At 28.2% G+C, this 19583-nt stretch overlaps 1 protein-coding gene across 5 annotated transcripts in view; it reads right to left on the bottom strand.

Annotated features, from left to right (window-relative positions):
• Positions 1–19583, bottom strand: part of LOC107437112 (uncharacterized) — a 130805-nt gene that overhangs the window by 72198 nt on the left and 39024 nt on the right. For 4 of the 5 annotated variants that reach the window (XR_011638276.1, XR_011638275.1, XM_071187830.1 and 1 more), the window contains exon 3: positions 6677–6784. The exons of the other annotated variant lie outside the window; for it this stretch is intronic. Coding sequence is in view for 2 of the 4 variants with exons in the window: in XM_071187830.1 (XP_071043931.1) it covers positions 6677–6784 (108 nt within the window). In the remaining 2 variants the exon portion in view is untranslated. The remainder of the gene's footprint in view (positions 1–6676; positions 6785–19583) is intronic. 5 annotated transcript variants of the gene reach the window in all.

Consider the following 19583-nt stretch of genomic DNA (forward strand, 5'->3'; position numbering starts at 1 on the left):
ATATATATATATATATATATACCGTTGGAGTGTAACCGTCTACAGCTAGTACGGTTAAAAAACCAATGAATACAAAATTATATGCTTTTTTAACCATTTACAACTAGCATAGTTTCAGAATCCTAATAATGAAGTTTAACTGTGCATTGACAGCTTTATGGCACTGTATCCATACTTAAATGAGAGTATCGTATTCAAATAGCCCAACTTCACAAATTGGGGAGTGCAGGGTACTAGAAACTCTTAATGTGAATGGGAATGGAGGAAATGTTGTGGTGTCAACGGTGACACTCGATCCCCCGCTCTGTCCATCTAGAAATAGCCAGATTAGCTGTAATAAACACCCATCTGCAAGGAACTATAGTTTCATTAATTGAAACTAGTTGATGCTGTAAAATTCTGGTTGTTTAATCGTATTAAGTGAAAGAAGTTAATAAGCAGTTTTTCTCACAGTTAACAGTTTGAATGTCATATTATTTATTGTTATTTGACTGTTTTGTTTGAATATGGTAAAATGACAATTAAATAGACAGTTATCTAATCATTTTTTCCTGAAAATTCTCACTCTCTCTCTCTCTCTTTATATATGTATATATATATATATATGGAGCACAGATAAGTTTCCGGTTCGTTATCTTTTATTCAAAGTATTTTCCATTACTAGACACTACTTTTTCCCATCTTTCTGGGAGCATTTGGATACCACCTCGGAAGAACACTTCATCTTTCCACAAATGAACCCATTCCTTGGTTTCTTAAAATTATGTAAATTTCTGCTCAGACAGACCATGTGCCCTCAACCGAAATAGGTGATAATTTCAAGGAGCAAAGTCTGGCGAATACGGTGGGTGGGATAAGACTTCCCATTTTGTTTCTGAATGAAAAATTAATTTCATGCAAAATCAATGTTCAATGTCTCTTGGCTTCAGATAATATGGAACACAACTTCCTTGTTTTTGGATCATTCCCAACTGTTTTAAACGATGCGAAATTGCTTGCTGAGTTACTTGAAATGTAAGAGCAAGTTTTTTTTTTATTGCTTTTAGGATTAATCTTCTTCCAATGATTTGTCTTCTTGCAATTTCGGCCTTCCACTACGTTTTTTGTCTTCCACGCCAAACTCACTGCTTTTAAACTTCTGAAACCAGTCTAGACAACTTCTCTCACTTTAAGCAGCCTCATCATATGCTGCTCCAAGCAATCGATGTACCTCAGCTGGAGATTTCCTCAAATTAAAGAAGTAAATTAAAAGTTCTCACAAATAACGCTTATTTGGCAACTTGACATTTTTGTACGAAAACAAATACGTAATGCTAATACGGAATTACTAATACTTTAAGGTTATGCTGTTACCAGTTGAACAAACTTACAATAAGATGTTTAACAGTAAACGTTTAATCCAGCTTTAATTATGTTTAAATTAAAGTAATTTTAAAATTGAAATGAAACTAGTTTTATTTTTAAAAAAGGATACCCCAATATATTTTTATGTTTAATTTTACTAAAAACAAACATGAAAAATTTCCTTATAAGAGAATGCAATGGTTTAGAAATGATTAAAAACTATTTGTCTGCTCTTAATTTTTGTACTTGCTAGGTTTAAAAAATTATTATAATTTGTCTAATAATGATATTTACTCAGCAAGTTGAAATTTTTCGCTCAATTTAATCACATCTTATTAATAATGCTTGTCATAAAGAAGCAGAAACTAAAATTCTGTCAGAATTTTTCAAATTATTGACTAATTAACAAATGACTAATTATTTTTCACAAGTTAACAAACAGAGTAAGGAACATCCATGATTATTCGGTGTAGATCAAAAGTACCTTGAAAAGGTAATGATTTGAGTACAAATGAAAACTTGTCTTTTAATTAAAAGATTATTTATAACTCTTTGAGGGAGAATTAGGAATAAAATTAACAATTCTTTGGCTGTCTGAACATTTCATATGCAATCAAGCTATTGTTATGACATTAAAAAGTGATATAATGTAACTGATCAAAAATATTTTTATTACATTTAAATTTGTTCAATTTTAATGTCAGATTATTAGAGATGTTAAGATAGATATTTCCTGTTTGTTATATTTCGTAAATTATTTTTTAAAATAGTATTTTATTTTAAAATCATATTACGCTTAAGTTTGTGATTGTAGAAGTTTCCTTTTCTCCATTTAGAAACTTTGTGAATAAAAATTGTTACATTTATTTTTGAATAGCAAAATAGTCCAATTACACAATTACTTTTATTCAGAGTATATGCAAAATAACTTTGCCATCCTTCTTCTTTCGGGTGAACGGAGTAAAATGTAGGTATAATGATCTTTGTGCTCAAGAATAATGTTAAAAATAATTGTCTAGTTCTAACGGATACTGTTAGCGAGACAAAATTTCAAAAAAGCACTTTTTATGATTGAAACGTAATACTTATAGCAAAAAAAACTAAAATAGAGTTGGAGCTATATTTTTATCACAGGAAATTGCGAAACTAGGTTTTTGCAAAGCATCGCCATTTTTCGTGTCCACTAACGAGAAGAAAGTATAAAAAAAAAATTAAAACAAAAGAAACAGAGAATATATTAAAAATGATTGAAAACAGAGAAAAATTAAGAAAATATTTTATGTTTTAGAAATTTTTGCTGTGCCCGTCGTCTTATGTCCAACTTGGCCATAGTTCTCTGTTTTCAAAAGTTTTAATTACACACTCTCTTCTCATTAGTGATCATGAAATATTTCGATGCTTGACCTAGTGTTTATTTAACATTGTTAAGTTCAATTTGTTGTTATTGTAGTTCATTAACGTCGCACTAGAGCTGCACAATGGGCTACTGGCGACTGTCTGGGAAACATCCCTGAGGATGATCCGAAGACATGCCATCAAAGTTTTGATCCTCTGCAGAGGGGATGGCACCCCCACTTCGGTAGCCCGACGACCTGCACGCGAAGTCGAGCACTTTACGGTGGAACAGTTTAACGAGGACCAATACCCTACACCCTCGGTCCCTACGCAGACTTATCCAAGCGGTCACCCATCCGCACACTGACCACGCACTGATCTGCTGGGAACCGTGTCTTAACGATCAGTCTACTGCGGGACAGGTTCAATTTGGAAAAAAGTTAACAGTTTTGTAAAAAAAAAAAAGTTTTTTTGATTTTTTTTTTACCATGAAACATTATTCAAATACTGCATTATTCGGCTTAATAAAGATATGAAAACAGTTAGTATTATTTAGTGATTTCAGTGAGTTTCTTCTCTTGGCTATTTTCTAAAATAAAAGTTCAAGAATTAGTTAAAGTATATTTTCCCGTTTAGAAATAGTTAAAGTATATTTTCCCGTTTCAGAGTTCAATAATTCTTCTCAGCAAAAAAACAGAATCTGTTAAAAATAAAAGCTTTTTTTACTTTAAGGCATTCTCTTCTTTAGTTTAATTTTTAACAGAATCTCCTTTATCTTCTTCTGGTTTCTTTATCTTCTTGTCGAAAGATTTTCGAAAAGAGCCATTAAATACAATTATGGGAGATCTTAGTACGTACATTTAAAGTGGAGAGTGGTGTTATTTAGTTTTTTAGTAATAAGAAAGAAAATTGCTCTTTAAATTATGCTCTGAATGTTTTTTGGAATAACACAATAGTTCTTTATATTTTAGAAAAATATAAAAAGTTTAATGTTATAAATAGAGAAAAGAAAAATATTTTAAAATTATGACTAGAATAATTTTCTAATGAGTTATTTCCAGCTCTACTTCTTTTTCTCGTCTTAAAATATTAGTACTTAAAACTATAATAATAATAATAATAATATAATTTTATAATAACAATAAAATTACATCTATGAATAGTTCCTTATTGCCTGTACATATACGGAGATAAAGGTTTTGGCATTATTACCGCACAGTATGATAATGGTATTTCTTGGTAAAAAAAAACATGATTATGGTTTAAAACCAAAATATACCGTATTTAAACTATTCATTTCGTTACTTTTCCGTTCATACGGTTGAACGGAAACTATAGTTTTCAGAATTATAGCCTTCATTACCGCGCATTTAGTACAAAATACTCTATCATACTCTAAGTATGTCATACTCTAAGGTATTATAATAAGTTACTAAATTTTATCATTTATTCAAAAACCCTTTTTATTGTTAATTTTACCAAAATCATTACCAAAGCTCTTCAGTAAAAATTACCGAGCTTTTTGGCGTTCCCATAGAGCCTGAAACGTGATAAAGTTTACCATATTCTGGTAATTTTGACCATATTTTTTTTTCAGAGTATTAAGTGACAAAGAATTAGAGGTAAACATTTCCACTTTTAAATAACACTTAATTTATTTATCTTTTTCAATTAAATCAGATGTCGCCATCAATATATATCTTTTCTCGCATTTTGAAATTTTCATAATTGGCTAAGGAAAGCAAAAATATTAATTTGGATTCAGTAAGTTAAGCAAAATCAGGGTTTAAATTTTCTGATTGTTTCATATTCCCTGTTAGTGTGTTATTTATTCTTCCTCTGAATTTTAAACCCTATCCTGCAAAAAAGGTTTGGTGCAGAGGTACCACCAATTGCGTTGAAGAAACTAAATACATTTTTCAGAACAGAACTGTAGTTATCGTGCAAAAAATTACACAAAAATGACAGAATGGCAATTATAGTGAATAAATACCAAAAAATGTGTTTGTTTTTTAAATAAAATATTTTTGCAATGAAGTCATAAGTTGATTTAAATGCGCATGAAAATGTGTATTGCCAGTAAACAAAAAAGCAAAAAATGAAAAATTAATAAATTAATATAACTAAAACAGTGAAAAAGTAAATAAAATATGTGACTAACTGCACTATAAAAAATTTAGTTTACCTCAACAACAAAAATGGTGATTGTTTTACACCAAATTCTTTTACAATCTAGTCTCTGAGAGTCAACCGCACTTTTCTTCAAATTACATTGCCTCAAACAAAGTAACGGAATTTTTATACGGAAATACACTGGTGTAGGACAAATATAATTAATAAGTCTTTCCAATAAATGAATATAAACCTGCGCACCATAGATGAAAGTATATTCTTTCATCAGCTAAGTTAAGCTATTTATCAAATAGTTTTTTCTGATTATTTTTGCATTATATATCAGCAAGTTGAAACTAAATAAATATTTCAAGCAAAGCTTCATAGTAGATCATAGAAACATTTTTGAAAGCATGCTGAAACGTTTTCGAATAATCGAAAAGGTTTTGAAACATGACTAGCGCATTTCGTACAGCTTGTACAAAAACAACGACTGCAACTAGCAGGTTAAAATAAATTAGAATAAATTTAATCATTTGATCAATTTCGTGATGCAAATGCACATTTTTTTCCTATAACTTAACAGTAATTATGCTTTCTGTTAAAAATTAAAATAAAATTTTAAAAAATTTAAATTTTTTAAACATTTATCCTGTCTTCAATATTTATTTTAACCTTATAGTTTCTTCTTAGAAATATGTGTCAAATAGTTGCTAAGATTTTTAAAAATTGATTTCGAAGCTAAAAAATAAATTTGCATGAACCACCTGCGTTTAGAAAAAAAATATTCTGTTTATAAATAGTTTCTTTCATTTATGTATTTTTTTAATAAATGAATAAACTTTCTTTCATTTCTATTCAAGTATTAGATTTCCAAAATTAATAAAATGCTTTTTAAATTACATTAATGTAAAAGAAGAATACCAGAAAAATTGGAAAGTTCATCAATTTCAATTTTAAAATCGTGTACTTTAAATTCGAGGTATATTTTTCATTATAAAAATTCTCAGAAGAACAATTGCAAGAAAATTCACGTCCCTTACGTAACCGACTTTTTCATTGAATACACTAAATTAGTAAATGAATTGTTTTTACTTTTGTAAAGCTAAATAGCGTTAAAATTGGTAATAACACTTAGATCCAAAAATAGACAATAATTTTTCTTTGAACCTTTGTTTAGATTAATTGCTTTTTGGAGAATAAGAACTATTTTAACTTAAAACGATTCTATTTTAAGACTTTTTAAATAAAAATGTTAACATTAAATTGAATTAAGCCACGAAATTAGTTCTAAAATTCAGTTACTTTGTTCAACAGTTTAAATTTCATGTCTCAAATATTTATGATTCTCTTGAGTAGTTAAACAATTATTTTTTTCCTAATTTACATTTATGACTTGGTTTAAACTGTAATTCAAGTATAGTAGGGCTTCACATTTATATTTCATTCGAAAAACTTATTTTTCAAATCATTGAATTCATTCTTTTCTTTTATAAATGAAAGAAAAACATTTTATAATTAGAAGAAGATTCGAAGTGAACAGCAAAAATAATCGATAAATCATTTTATTACGCTCGCAAAATATATAGCATTTTTGATGTGACAAAAAATACCCTAAAATTGAACCGCAAAATTTATATCTTAATTCAATTACTTAGTTATATTTTAATTTTTATAAGAAACAAAGATCTTTTGATGAGTTAGAAATAATAATACATTTAAAATAAACGACAATGAAAAAAAAAAACACTTCTGAAATCAATTAATCAATTCTTCATTTCTCAAAAATGTATTTTTAAGACTAAAATGTTTCTACACACTATGAGACGACATATAAAAGGTGAGAGGAAGGTAGGGAAAGGAGGGATGACGTAAGCATCCATACCTCAGGTCTGCCTCAGGTCGTCCACTGTGTTGTGGAAATAGATTGTTGTTTGGCGGTGTGGTACTACCGTTCCCCGTCTCTGGTACGGATTCCAGTTTACCGGGGGAACTGAAAAGAATTATAACCATGTTAGCTTTTCAGTTCTAAGATAAGAAACTTTCTATTTTTAAGAAAATGGCAAAAATTTGTTTCTTTTGTTTTAAAAACAAAAACAAAAAATGTTAGTTTCTTAAAAATTAAATGAAAATAATTACTAGAGCATTATAATGGTTTCTTTTTTTATATAAAAATTCTAACAAGGAAAATACGCATTTGTAAAATTCCGATTAAAACGAAATTAAGCTTTTAAAGACCAAGGTTGAAAAACTTTTACGGAATAAAAATTAGCAGCCATTTCTGATCCTGAGGTAAAATATACCCCATCAAAACTTAAATTCTTTTACATTTAAACTAACAAAACTATTCATCTTCGGTGTGTTTGTGGTGTAATTATTAGGTTTCCCGCTATCTACCAGAGAAGTCCGGGGCTCAAACCTCAACTGAGACGCTTAAATTTTATTTTCTAAAAAATTGATAACTATTTAATGTGTTTTATTTAATTTATAAAAAAATTATTTTTCAATTTAAATACGCCTTTTAAAAAAGTTTAATTTATTTTTTAAAAAATATATATTCAATTTTTTTTAAATTTCTTAATTTAAATTTATGGATTATTTTTTAACAAATTGTAATTGAAATTTTTTTAATGAGCGCACTGATTTTATTTCTTCATTTTATAATAAATAATATTAGTTTGTCCTAAATTTAATTATGAAAATGTAAATAAAAGTATATCATTATACTAAAGTTAAATAAAGATAGAAAGAAAAAATAAATTAAATAGATTAACTAGAATTCTAACTCACATTGAAACTTCTTCATTTTATTGAAAATACAAATTTAGTTATATTATGATTTAAAATACAATTAAATAAAGAAAATAATGAAATAAAAGAAAGAACATTGATGTAAAAGGAATTCTATATAAGTAATAAATAGTTCATTTCATTTTATTAATTTTTAAATCTTTTTTAAGCACGTATAATAATATATTTTTGTTAATATTTTTAAATTAAATTTAATAAAAACTTAAATTATTTATTCCAAAATAAAATTAAAATTCAGTTTGCTCATTAAAAATTTTTAAATTGCAATTCTTTTAATAATATATATATTTTAATAAAAAAATAAAAAAATTTAATATCTAGTAATTTTTTTTATTGAAAATTTAATTTTCTAAAAAAAATTTATGAATGTTCAATTTTTCTATTTCTTAAAAAATGCATGGTTTATTATCTAAAAAAATTGTACTTTAGAATTTCTTCATGAATTTATTGTTTTTTTCCATTTTGTAACAAATAATAAAATATAATAATTTACTTTCTATTAAATTTAACTCTGGAAATGAAAACAAAAGTATATTATTGTACTTGTTAAGAAAGCTAAAAAGAAAAAAATTAGTTGAACTTTTTATTCATTACTTTTATTACTATTTATTACTTGACAATAAAATCATTTAATTGGAAATATAAATTTAGATGGTAATACATTACGATTGTGAATACAAGTAAAAAAATTTTAAAAAGATTTAAAATGAAAATGAAAATTAAAAAAAATAGGAAGATTATTTATTACTTGACAATAAAATCATTCATTGGAAATACAAATTTAGATGGTAATACATTACGATTATGAATAAAAATTGAAAAAAAAATTTAAAAGTTTAAAAAATAAATTAAAATAGAAAATTAAAGAAATAGAAAAAAGATTGTGGTACAAGGGATTCCAGTTAAGTAATAAATAGTTCTTTTCAATTTATTAATTCTTTTTTTGATTAGTATAATTAAATACTTTTGTTCACATTTTCTTAATCAAATTAAGAAACAACTTAAATTTTTTAATTATTTATTGCAAAATTTAGAAAAATCAGTTAATTCATTAAAAAATTACGATAATTTTTAAATAATCAATATATTTTAATCAAAAAAATCAACAATTATAAAATTTTTTGTTTATAAAAAGTAAGATCTTTTAAAAAAATTTATTTAAATTAAAAAATAATAGTTTATAAACTAGCAGAAGTGACGGCTAACTATTAACCTATACAAGTTTTTCAACCATGCTCGTTAATTTCGTTTTAATACGAATTTTACAAACACGCACTTTTCTTGTGAGCATAATCCTCATTATGTTACTGTTACATTATGTAATATCTTTAATGTTCCATCATTAGAATATAGTGGGATTTGTGTTGTTTTTTTTTTAATAAAATTTTGAACAATTGGATTGATTTCTTCATAATTTTAAATCTGAGGAATTTTTTTTAAAAGGCAAAACTCATTTCATAAATGCAATTTTGTAAATAAAATTTCTTTTTACAGTTTTCATATTATTTTTATTAACTGACTTTTGGTCTTAACGTGTTTAAAATATTTTTAATTATTTTTAAAGACGTAAGTCAAAATGATTATAGTTAAAAGGACCAAACTTTTCCTTAATGAACAAGATTTGTTGCGTATATTTTCTTTAATAAATAAAAACAACAACAAATAAATTAGTGTTAAAAAAATTAATTCATGTTTCTTAAAATAAAATATGAAAAAATGAAAAAAAAGCTTCTAAAAATTAAGAAGTAATTAATTTTTCTCACATTTTCATCCTTATTATTACAAACGATACTCTTAGAAACAATTTAAGTAAAATATTAATTTCAATTTGCCGGTCTACGAAATAAAGCGTTCTAATACCCTTTTAAGCAAATTTATTAATGGAAATTTAAGTTACAAGCTCCAAATTTTCGCCATTTAGTCAAAATAAGATTTAGTATTGTGATATTTTAATCCTTTCTAGGTATCCTTCACTAACCTTACATCTTTAAGGAATAATAGATAAATTATGTTAGCATTATTTTAAACAGGATTATTCAGCCGTTATTCAGCCATTGGATGTAAACTAAGATTGGATTTAACTAAGCATACAAGCTATTTCGTTCATCAAAATATTTAAAGTTTTGAGTTTAAATTATTGACGTATTTCGCTCATCAATAATTAATTTTAAAGAAAGAGTTAAATATTTTTTAAGAATCGTAACCTGGCAAAATATCATAAAATAAAATTACGTGATCATAAGCAATTAGAAACACTCTACGAGATGGTACGTTTTTCCCCTAGGGAAGAAATAGGGAACTGGACATTAAGTTTAATTTTTTTCGATAAATTACTATATGTTATATTCTATTTTATAAAGTTAAACTTTTTGTGTAATCAAGATAATAACGTCAAACGCTGTTAAGAAGTTTGGACGCCATTGAACCATAATATTGTTTAAATTTGTTGCGGTGATACTAAATTGAACTATATTATTGTGTAATATGACCCTTCTAGAGCTTGATTAATTGATAAATTGGTTCAATCTGAACAGAAAATGGTTTAGTTTATTACCTTATTAAGGTTGCTGTAAATTTGCACGATAGTATGGTTCAAGGTAAGAATATTATGGCTAAACATTTAGTGGATTTTTCTGAGAGTGTATCTCTACAAGGAGAAAAAAAATCTGGTAAAACTATATTACTGCATGGTAACGACATTTCTAGCAAAAAAAAAAGCAAACGATAATTCTAATTAACGAAAGCAAAATATACGGTATATAAACCTTTCATTTGGTAATTTTTCCGTTTGTATGTTAACGATTTACCGTAAATTCTGGTTTTCAAAATTATGGTGCTTATTACCACACATTTAGCAAAAAATAAAAAACTGGAAAGTAAATTTAATCGAATAAATTGTTTTTATGGCATGCTTAAAGGTATGATAAAATTGCTACATTTACTACTTTTTATCGCATATTATAAATCATATTTCATTGCTAATTTTACCAAAGTCTTTCGGTAAAACAGAGCGTTTTGGTGTTCCCACAAAGCCTGAAATGCGTAAAATTTTACTAGCTTCTGGTAGTTTTGACCATACTTTTTTCTCAGTGGAATATCCAATTAATGAATTTGATGACGTATCTAATATATTTTCTATAAATAAAAATTTGGTTTTGATATTTAAAACTCTTTAATCAAACGTTAGTCTGAAATTATTTAATTGTTTAAATAATAATATTTAAACAATTAAATTATTTCAGACTAAAGTTTGATTATTTTTATTTCATAATTTCTGTGCATTAAGCTGAATTTTTCAAATCTGTAAGGGAACATTGAAAAAACTCAAAATGTTCTTTTCTCGCCCTATTTTAAAATAAAAATGAAATATTTCAGAAGTTAAATGCAGTATTCTATATTTTTATAAAGCCTTTTCTCAAAGGATAACAATGATAGTAGTGATTCTCTTTATATTGAAAAAATAAAATAAAAAAACACTGTTGCTGTCACCGCTGTTCCTGAAATTTTTTGCAAAGCAAGTTTCTCTCTCTCTCTCATACTAATAACTATAAAATGATACAATATAAAATTTCCATACTTATAGAGAAATGTTTAAAGAAAATTCAGATTTCAAATTAATAATGCGGTTATTAGTTTTTCAGTTATTTCATGCCAAAGTTGAAGATTTTTTTTCACCGCGTAATTTATTCGCCATAACTATTAGAAAATTATGTATTTGTTATAGCCACGGACTAATTTGATTAAAAATCTGTAACGTGTCTCACTTTATTTTAATTTCGAATTAGTTTTGGAGTAATTAAATAGTTTATATTTTCGGATTTTTTGATCTTAAGGAAAAACTAATCGCGGTAAATTAGCTAATGACTGATAATTCTTATGACTGATAACTCTTACAACTTTTATCCTTATTACAAATGTCAAAGCCATTAAATTTTAAAATTTTGGTGTTTTCTCATATAATCGCAGAAAGATTAAAAAAAGCAAGTTTTTTTTTAACGTTTTTGAATCAAAATCGAAGCCAAATATTTTCCGTACATTAATTATTTTTCTCTTGATTATTATGATTCGAGGATGTTATTATTGTTTTTTTTTTTATAAAATAATACAGAGAACTCTTTGTCTGCTTTCTAGAGGGCGCTTCCTTTCCCTTCCTTACCTAATAAGTGATGTATAGGTGTGTGACTTCATACTATTCTTTAGCTCTCGATTTGATTTTCCTTTTCGGCTTTTCGATTTTTAAATTTTATTTTCTTTAAAGTTTCATTTTATAATTTAATCTTATTTCAAGCCTAAAAGAGATTAAAAGAGCAAATAAATCAAAAATAAATCAAAATAACGAGTTTCAATTCAATTGCAATTTTATTCGGATATTTTGAACGTTTTAATTTAATTTAATTGCGATTTTACTTTGATATTTTCATGTAATTTCTATTTTAAGACAGGTTAAATGAGCTGACGAATCCAAAAGATACTGCGATTTATGCCAACTATAAAGAGCGATAGGGAGCAGATAGAGTATCCTTTAGAATATTTAAATAAGATTGGATACTTTATGAATTATTTTATATTAGAGTTTAAGTTTTTATTTTTATGTTGTTCTCTTTATGTTGTTTTCTTTATTTTGTTTTGTGTTCTTTAAGTTAGTTTAGGGAAACTATTAGCAGAAATAGAATTATAATTTTTTGCAGTTATGTACTCTAAGCCTGTTGATGAATATGAGCTATCTGTTTAACTGATCAGTGAAATTTATTTGCAAGCTGGGCAGTGTTCCAAGAAAGCTTGAAAAATTGTAGTTAAATAGTTAAAAGGATATTTGAAAACTCTTTACCTTTCCAATAGCTTCTATAACTTCTCTAATATCCTTTCTAAAACTCTCTAATATCTTTTTTTTTAAAAATAAAAGGTATGAACGTAAAGAGGGGAGTTTAGTGGTGAACTAGATTAAAAAATTTACTATCAGTTTTTTAGTTTTCATGTTATGCTAGTCAGTTTCTTTTGGAGAAATTAAATAGAATTATTTTTTCTAAAAAAATATCAATCCACCCTAATTTCTTAATTTATTTTCCACATTATTGGTAAAAGGTGACATAATAATCTAGACATGTGAAAAGAAAGAGTGAAGCGATCTGAAAAGAACTGCAAGATTCTTTTTAGAAGGCTGGTACTCTTAGTTTTTGTAGAAAAAAAACATAGTAGGTATCGTTCAAAAAAAATTAGTTTAAGCTTACAAATACCGTTCTGTTCAGACTAGAATTGACTTTCAGTTTTAATTTTATTATTTTATTATAAAACTTAAATAATAGTACTATACAGTGCGTCCCAATCAAATAACGATACCTTGAGTTTTTGACATAACTTTGTGCAAAGAGTACAACGAGAACCAAACCTATACATTGAGAAAGTCTATATTTAAACACACACTTATAAAGAGAAACTCTTTTGCTGCTTCACCTGGACAAGAAAAAACGCTTTGAATAAGTAAAAAGGGAGGAGAAAAAGTGTCACATCTAAATAAGAAATCGACACTTTCGTTTATAGCTAATATATCGGTCATGTTTATATTTAACTTAAAATAAGTGGTGTTGCATACAATTTACTGGACGATATTAGAAATTATATATCGTGATGCATCGTCAATTTTGCATCGCAATATAGCGATGTATCACGATATAGTATTTTTGAATTTCACTTGCTTGTAAGGCACAGAAAGTCAGATTTCTATCAAAACTTCATACTCAGATTGATTTAAATCAATTTATGAATTTGGAGATATATATGTTTTGCTTAAGAAAGATATTAAATAAATTGACTACAATGTACAAATCTTACTTAAAATATTTATTGAAATGTTTGTAAATTCATAATACGCTTAAAACAAAGTGTTAAAAACTTTTTTTAAAGCGTTTTTTACAATTTAATATTTTTTTGTACTATTATGCATAAATAATTACATAATTATTAAGTTTGATCGTAATGTTCAATTTCTAAATGAAACGTAAAAATTATTTGTATGTTTAAAACAAAGTGCTAAATAAATTTTAGAAAAAAAAAACGCTTTTAAAACACTATTATTTATTATTATCATTTCAGTTATTATAGTTCTATTATAGTTCATTTACGTCACACTAAAGTTGCACAATGGGCTAGTGGCGACGGTCTGGGAAACATACCTGAGGATGATCCGAAGACATCCCATCACAATTTTGATCCTCTGCAGATGGGATGGCACCCCCGCTTCGGAAGCTCGACGACCTGCACGCGAAGTCGAGCACTTTACGGTAGAACAGTTTAACGAGGACCAATACCGCACACCCTCTGTCCCTACGCAGACTGATCCAAGTGATCACTCACCCGCACACTGACCGCAGCCAGTGATGCTTGACTTCGGGGATCTGGAGGGAACCGTGTCTTAGCGATCAGTCCACTGATCGTTAAGACATTTAACGTTCAGATAAATAATAAAATTAAATTATCATTTCAGATAAATAATAAAATTAAATTACATACTGACAGAATTATGAACGAAAAACAAAGTAACATTTAATTTCTTAAAAATAAAAAACATTGTGATATTCGATAATATATTTAGCTAATTAACAAATAATATGAAAAGAATATTTTTAAAAAAAAATTATTATACTCTCTAATAAAACGAAGTGCTAAATGATTTAAAAAAATGAATAAAATACGCAAACCTTTCAAATTTTTTTGTATAAACAAAGTTGATTGATGTCCAAATCCAAATGACAAAAATAAATCTTGTTTTAACTTTATTTCTAAAAATAAAAACAACAAGATTTATAAATTTAAAATCAGTAATAAAAACTCATTAAATTATTAGAAGTTTCATCCAAAAAGTTTTTAATAAATTAAAAGAAAATGAAAAAATAACCTAACAAATTCAATTCTTTATGGGCGCCTAAATTAGATTGCCGATAATTTTCACATTTAAAAATAAAAAGAAGTTTTTTTAAAAAAAAAACTTATCTAATTAATGAAGAAACTCTTCTTTATACATTCTTTTCAATAATAGATTGCCTTCAGAACAAGGTAACATCGGTGATCACGAAGTTAGTCCCACTGAAAATAACCTACAAGAAAAGTCGCGACAAAGAAAAAAAAAAGCTAAGAGGTGCGAAAAGGAACATGCGATATAACGATATGTGTTCTCAAAACTCTGATTCTGATTCTACAGCTCACCAATCAAGGCCATTTCAACATAACGAAACGAGCATCGTCTTCCACAGCGCGAGTCGACATCGGAACGTAAGAGAAGAGTCATATCGCTATATCGCTATCTTATATCCTTGCGTGTCTTATATCGCTATATCGTTTTGCGCTCGTTGTCTTTACTCGACGGCTTAAAAGAGATTTCTGATGCATCGCCTTGAATGAAAGTCGCTGTATCGTCTTGCCGATATATGCGTTAAATCGATATGTCTCGATACATTGATTTATAGCCCAGTCCTACTCTGGAGGACATTTGCATCTATGTCACCCTAGGCTTTAATGATGGCAGCATTCAACGCTGCCACAAACAGAAACTTACATTTTGATATCTATAGTCTACTGAGGATAGCCTTCGCGTTTTATTGGGAATAAATGACAGTTAAACGGACAGGCCAATCATAGCTTGCACCCTATTATCCTAACATAACTCTGTGAAGACTCTGCAGCTTAACTGGTGGCATTACACTTGGTAAAGAAGAATACAAATTAGTCCACCATTTTCTTTTTTTTCTTTTGAAAATTACAATAAATTAGTTTTTAGGCCTTTTCGATTACCGGCAGCCACCATACAGTCTGAGGAAGAATCTAGGGTATGTTTACTACCATACATAAATCCTTTCCACACAATTAATGGGCCTCCATCTTGCTGCATAATGGAAAAGAAGTCCTCTTCTTTTCTTGTGCTATTGTAATAGCACGGAAAACTATCTGGATCATCTTAATTCTTTCAGTTTCAACTCTCCTTTGCTCTTTGATAGCTTTCAATATGATAATACTGACAATTTTTTTACATCGCTAATTTTTTGTTATATATGAGAAGAAAATTAGAAAATCTTCTCTAAAAAAAGCAATGCTTCAGCTCATGAATGCTGTTCGAAAGGTTTGGCTGTGGTGATACACTTAACGTGACCTTTCCCTCCATACGTATAAAGGCTACCGATTACCAAAATAAATGCTAGAAGCAAATTCACTTATATTTGAAGTGAGAACTGTCGACCGAAGTCCAGAAAGACTATGCCTTCATTTATTCTGAATATTCTTCAAATCGGATGAATAATCTGGATAATAGGATGTATGCCATGAATGATTTACTCTTTTTCATGACCTTAATCACTAAGGAAATCTAAAGAGCTATCCTTAGTAGGGTTCACAAAAGAAGGAGCGTTTTTAGTCTGCGGTAGAATCGAAGACTGCCAGCATTGAAACTTGGCATAATATTGATGATATTGTCTTCCTGGTATTGGAAAATGGTATGCAACATCACATACTTTAAGTCGCATAAAAAATACGACGGATATTATTAGCTATAATCTAACGTGGCTTTATTTCAATGGAACACTTTTTTCCTCCTTTTTTACTTATTCGATGATTTTCTTCCTCTCCAGGGATAGTAGGAGTGAGTTACTCCTTGTAAATATGGGTTTAGTTGTAGACTTTCATAATGTATATGTTTGGTTCTCATTGGTTTTCTTTTCGTCCAATTATGGCAAAAAAGTAAAGAGGCTTTAATTAGTTGGGACACAAGTTAAAAATAATATCATAAATATGTTAAATCAAATTATTATTATTTTAAAATTCACATTTTCTTACAAAAGTAGCATTGTTAATGAATAATTATCTTCTTTAACTATGCTATTATATATGGTACTAAATCATGAACATAATATTGTTATTAAATTATATTTCACCAGTTGAAGAAAAACAAGCACTGGACTCGAACTCCATTTCTCAACAGTGGTTATAGAAAATGATTTCCTCCTTTTTGTTTGCTAACAATAAAAAAAAAAATTTAAGCAAAAAAAAAAAAACGAAAAATTAAGAAAAAAATTATTGCAGAAAAATAATTTTTTATCATAAAAAAGTTTAATTAATTACTAAATAACATCGAGTTTTCTTCAACCTACGATTTATAATTCATTTGGTACCAGATTGCAAACCGTTGCAATGTATGGATGAGCACCACCTTGTACCCAAACGATGTCAATCAGTGCATTTCGCTGTAACAATTCTGGTATGACGTAATTTTGCAGCATGGCTGCATAGCGTGAGCCTGTTACAGAACGCGTTACAAACTCTAATGGTGTCTCTTCCTCAAAAAAATAAGGGACCAGGGACCTGAATGCCACCCCACACAACTTTGGCGTCATATGAAGGTACTGTTACCACAACGTGAGGATTCGTGTCTGCCCACTGCACACAATTTTCGGTGTTGACGTTGCCAATTAAAGTAAAATGGGCCTACGTCCGTCCTCAGTCTTTATCGTCATGATATCGAATATGAAATTCATTGTCAAAGTCGATACGCAGTTGATGGTCCCCCCACGTCCAACATCTGGACACGCTTGTATCGGTATGGAAACATGTGGAGCACAGAGCATAGCAGCTTTAGAACTGTTGATTTCGGTATATCCAGTGCACGAGCTGTACGTCTTACAGCTCGCCAGTGTTCTGCAGTCAATATTTGATGCACTTTCATAATAACGATCTTATGAGCAGTTGGTCGTCCGGATCGCTGTCTATCATAGGTGCAGACAGTTTCTTCAAAATTATCTATCAAATTACGCAGAGCTTGCTAAAAACATGGGCCATACATGTGACACAGGTTTCGACGGTAAACACGAAAGAATTTCGTAGAATTCCTCAAAGCTTTCGCCTGAGGAATCAATATTACCACCCCACTTTTTTCAAAGTTTTTAACGTTGAATATCTAGCGAAAGTCATTTTGTGATTGTTGTCTTGTCTCTATCATATGCAAATTTCCTCCGTGTGCCTTTATCGGGCGTTTCTTGATCGTGCGCTGAGCTGCTTTTTTTGTGTGTCGTGCTTAGCGCGTCCATTTTTTTGTGATACGCTTATCTTTCCAATGTTATTTGGTATTTTTGCATGTTCTGAACGTTTTGCGACAAGAAAAATGTGTGTTGCGATTCGAAAATTTGGAGTTTCTATACCCACAAGCGTAATCACGAACACAATTTTGCTGCCGTTCTCAAAGTCTCGAGGTCATACCTTTTAATAACTATAACTGAAATTTACACTCGATCGGTTTAACGGATCAGCCACTAAAGGTTCATAAATAGACAAATTTTTGTATGACCACTTTGTATATTTTAATGCATAGAATAATAAAAAAAGGCTATGCATCATATTTGAATTAAACTCTAGCTTAACAGATAAAGATAAATGAAAGATGCAGTTTTTACGTAAATTGATTAAAACATTTTTATTATCAACGGTTCGTTTAAAAGATTTCGCGGAAACTCATTAGTAATAAAAAAATACACTTGCATTTGAATTTATTTTTATAATAATACAGTTGAATTTATTTATGCTTTTTCAAATATGGTCTTTATTCGGTAAACTTATATTAACAACTATTTTAAATCAATAATTTTATGAACTCAAAACAAGGAATTTTGTTTATTTTATTGTATGCTTTACGTTTTATTCAATGGCATGTTTTCGAAGTCTATTTGTAGATAAGCTAATGAATTAAATATAACTCTTCTTTGCAACAGGCTTTCCTCCAGAGTAAACAAGCCCTTTTAAATGCTTTCTTCAATTATATGTTTGATAAGTTCAATCGGATATATGCTAATTTACTAATGATAACTCTTATCTGCTATAGCTATAAGGCAAAATTAGAACATTTTGCTTCCAGCTAGAGGACAGTTGTTGCATTTTTAAAGCATTCAGTCACTATTTTAAAAATTAAAAATTTTAAGCTGTTGTAAAAATGGTTTTCTTTAATAATGTAGGGCATCTCCCATGAAGCAATTTTCGAGACATGTTGAACATTACAAGGTTCATTTCTAAGATGAAGAAGAATTTTAAGAAACAAGTGTGAAATAAAATCATTTTCAGATTATAATATATTCATAATAATTTTCCATAATTATCAAAAATGGGCGTGGGGTGCATTTTTGACAAAAAAAGGGGTGACAGGTAGACAACTTTTTAATCACCATTTGTTATATTTAGTCTCCCTGTGGCTGGTTGGGACCGTTAATTTTGCCCTATTTCTGTATAGCCTCCCCTTCAAAATTAGCATACTTTTTCAAGCACTTTTATCATGACATGTTTGAGAAGTTCATTAAGTTATTAACGATAGCACTTATTTGTACCTGCCTTTCCTCAAGAATTACTAAACCTGATATATGCAATGTATGAACAGATTTAATTTGCAACATATAGTTATTTGCAAACAGTTTTTAACACAAGCGTGCGTAAGCAATGAAATGAGCACCACTAAGCACAATAAAAATTTTGTAGCTTATATTTTTGAAATCTCAATTCTCCCTCCTCTATAAGAATATTATTAGCTATATCCTTGATGGATTTGATAGTGATATTTAGACTTGGTGCTTCTGTTGTTTAAAATTATTACATAAACTCACCATTAAAGGATGTTCTTTTCATAATAATCAAATTTAAAATTTTACTATTCTCGCTTTTTATTGCATACAAATTAATCTGTTTTCTGAATATTATAAATTTACACTCTCATGCAAAATGTTAGGTCAAGACACAGTAAAAATCAAATCAAATTTAGTCCTGTACTATACGTGATTGCGTACACTTTTTTTAACAAAAAATTAATAGTTTAACGATCAAAAAAATTTTTTTGAAAAAAAGATATTTTTGATCATTTTGTATTATTGAAAGGTAGAATCAGTAAGATATTGTCACAAAACAAGCTATTTATTCTATGCAATATGCATAAACATTTTCGTAAATTAATGGTTTATATGCAT

This window comes from Parasteatoda tepidariorum, chromosome X1 (assembly GCF_043381705.1).
Source record: "Parasteatoda tepidariorum isolate YZ-2023 chromosome X1, CAS_Ptep_4.0, whole genome shotgun sequence".
Taxonomy (NCBI): domain Eukaryota; kingdom Metazoa; phylum Arthropoda; class Arachnida; order Araneae; family Theridiidae; genus Parasteatoda; species Parasteatoda tepidariorum.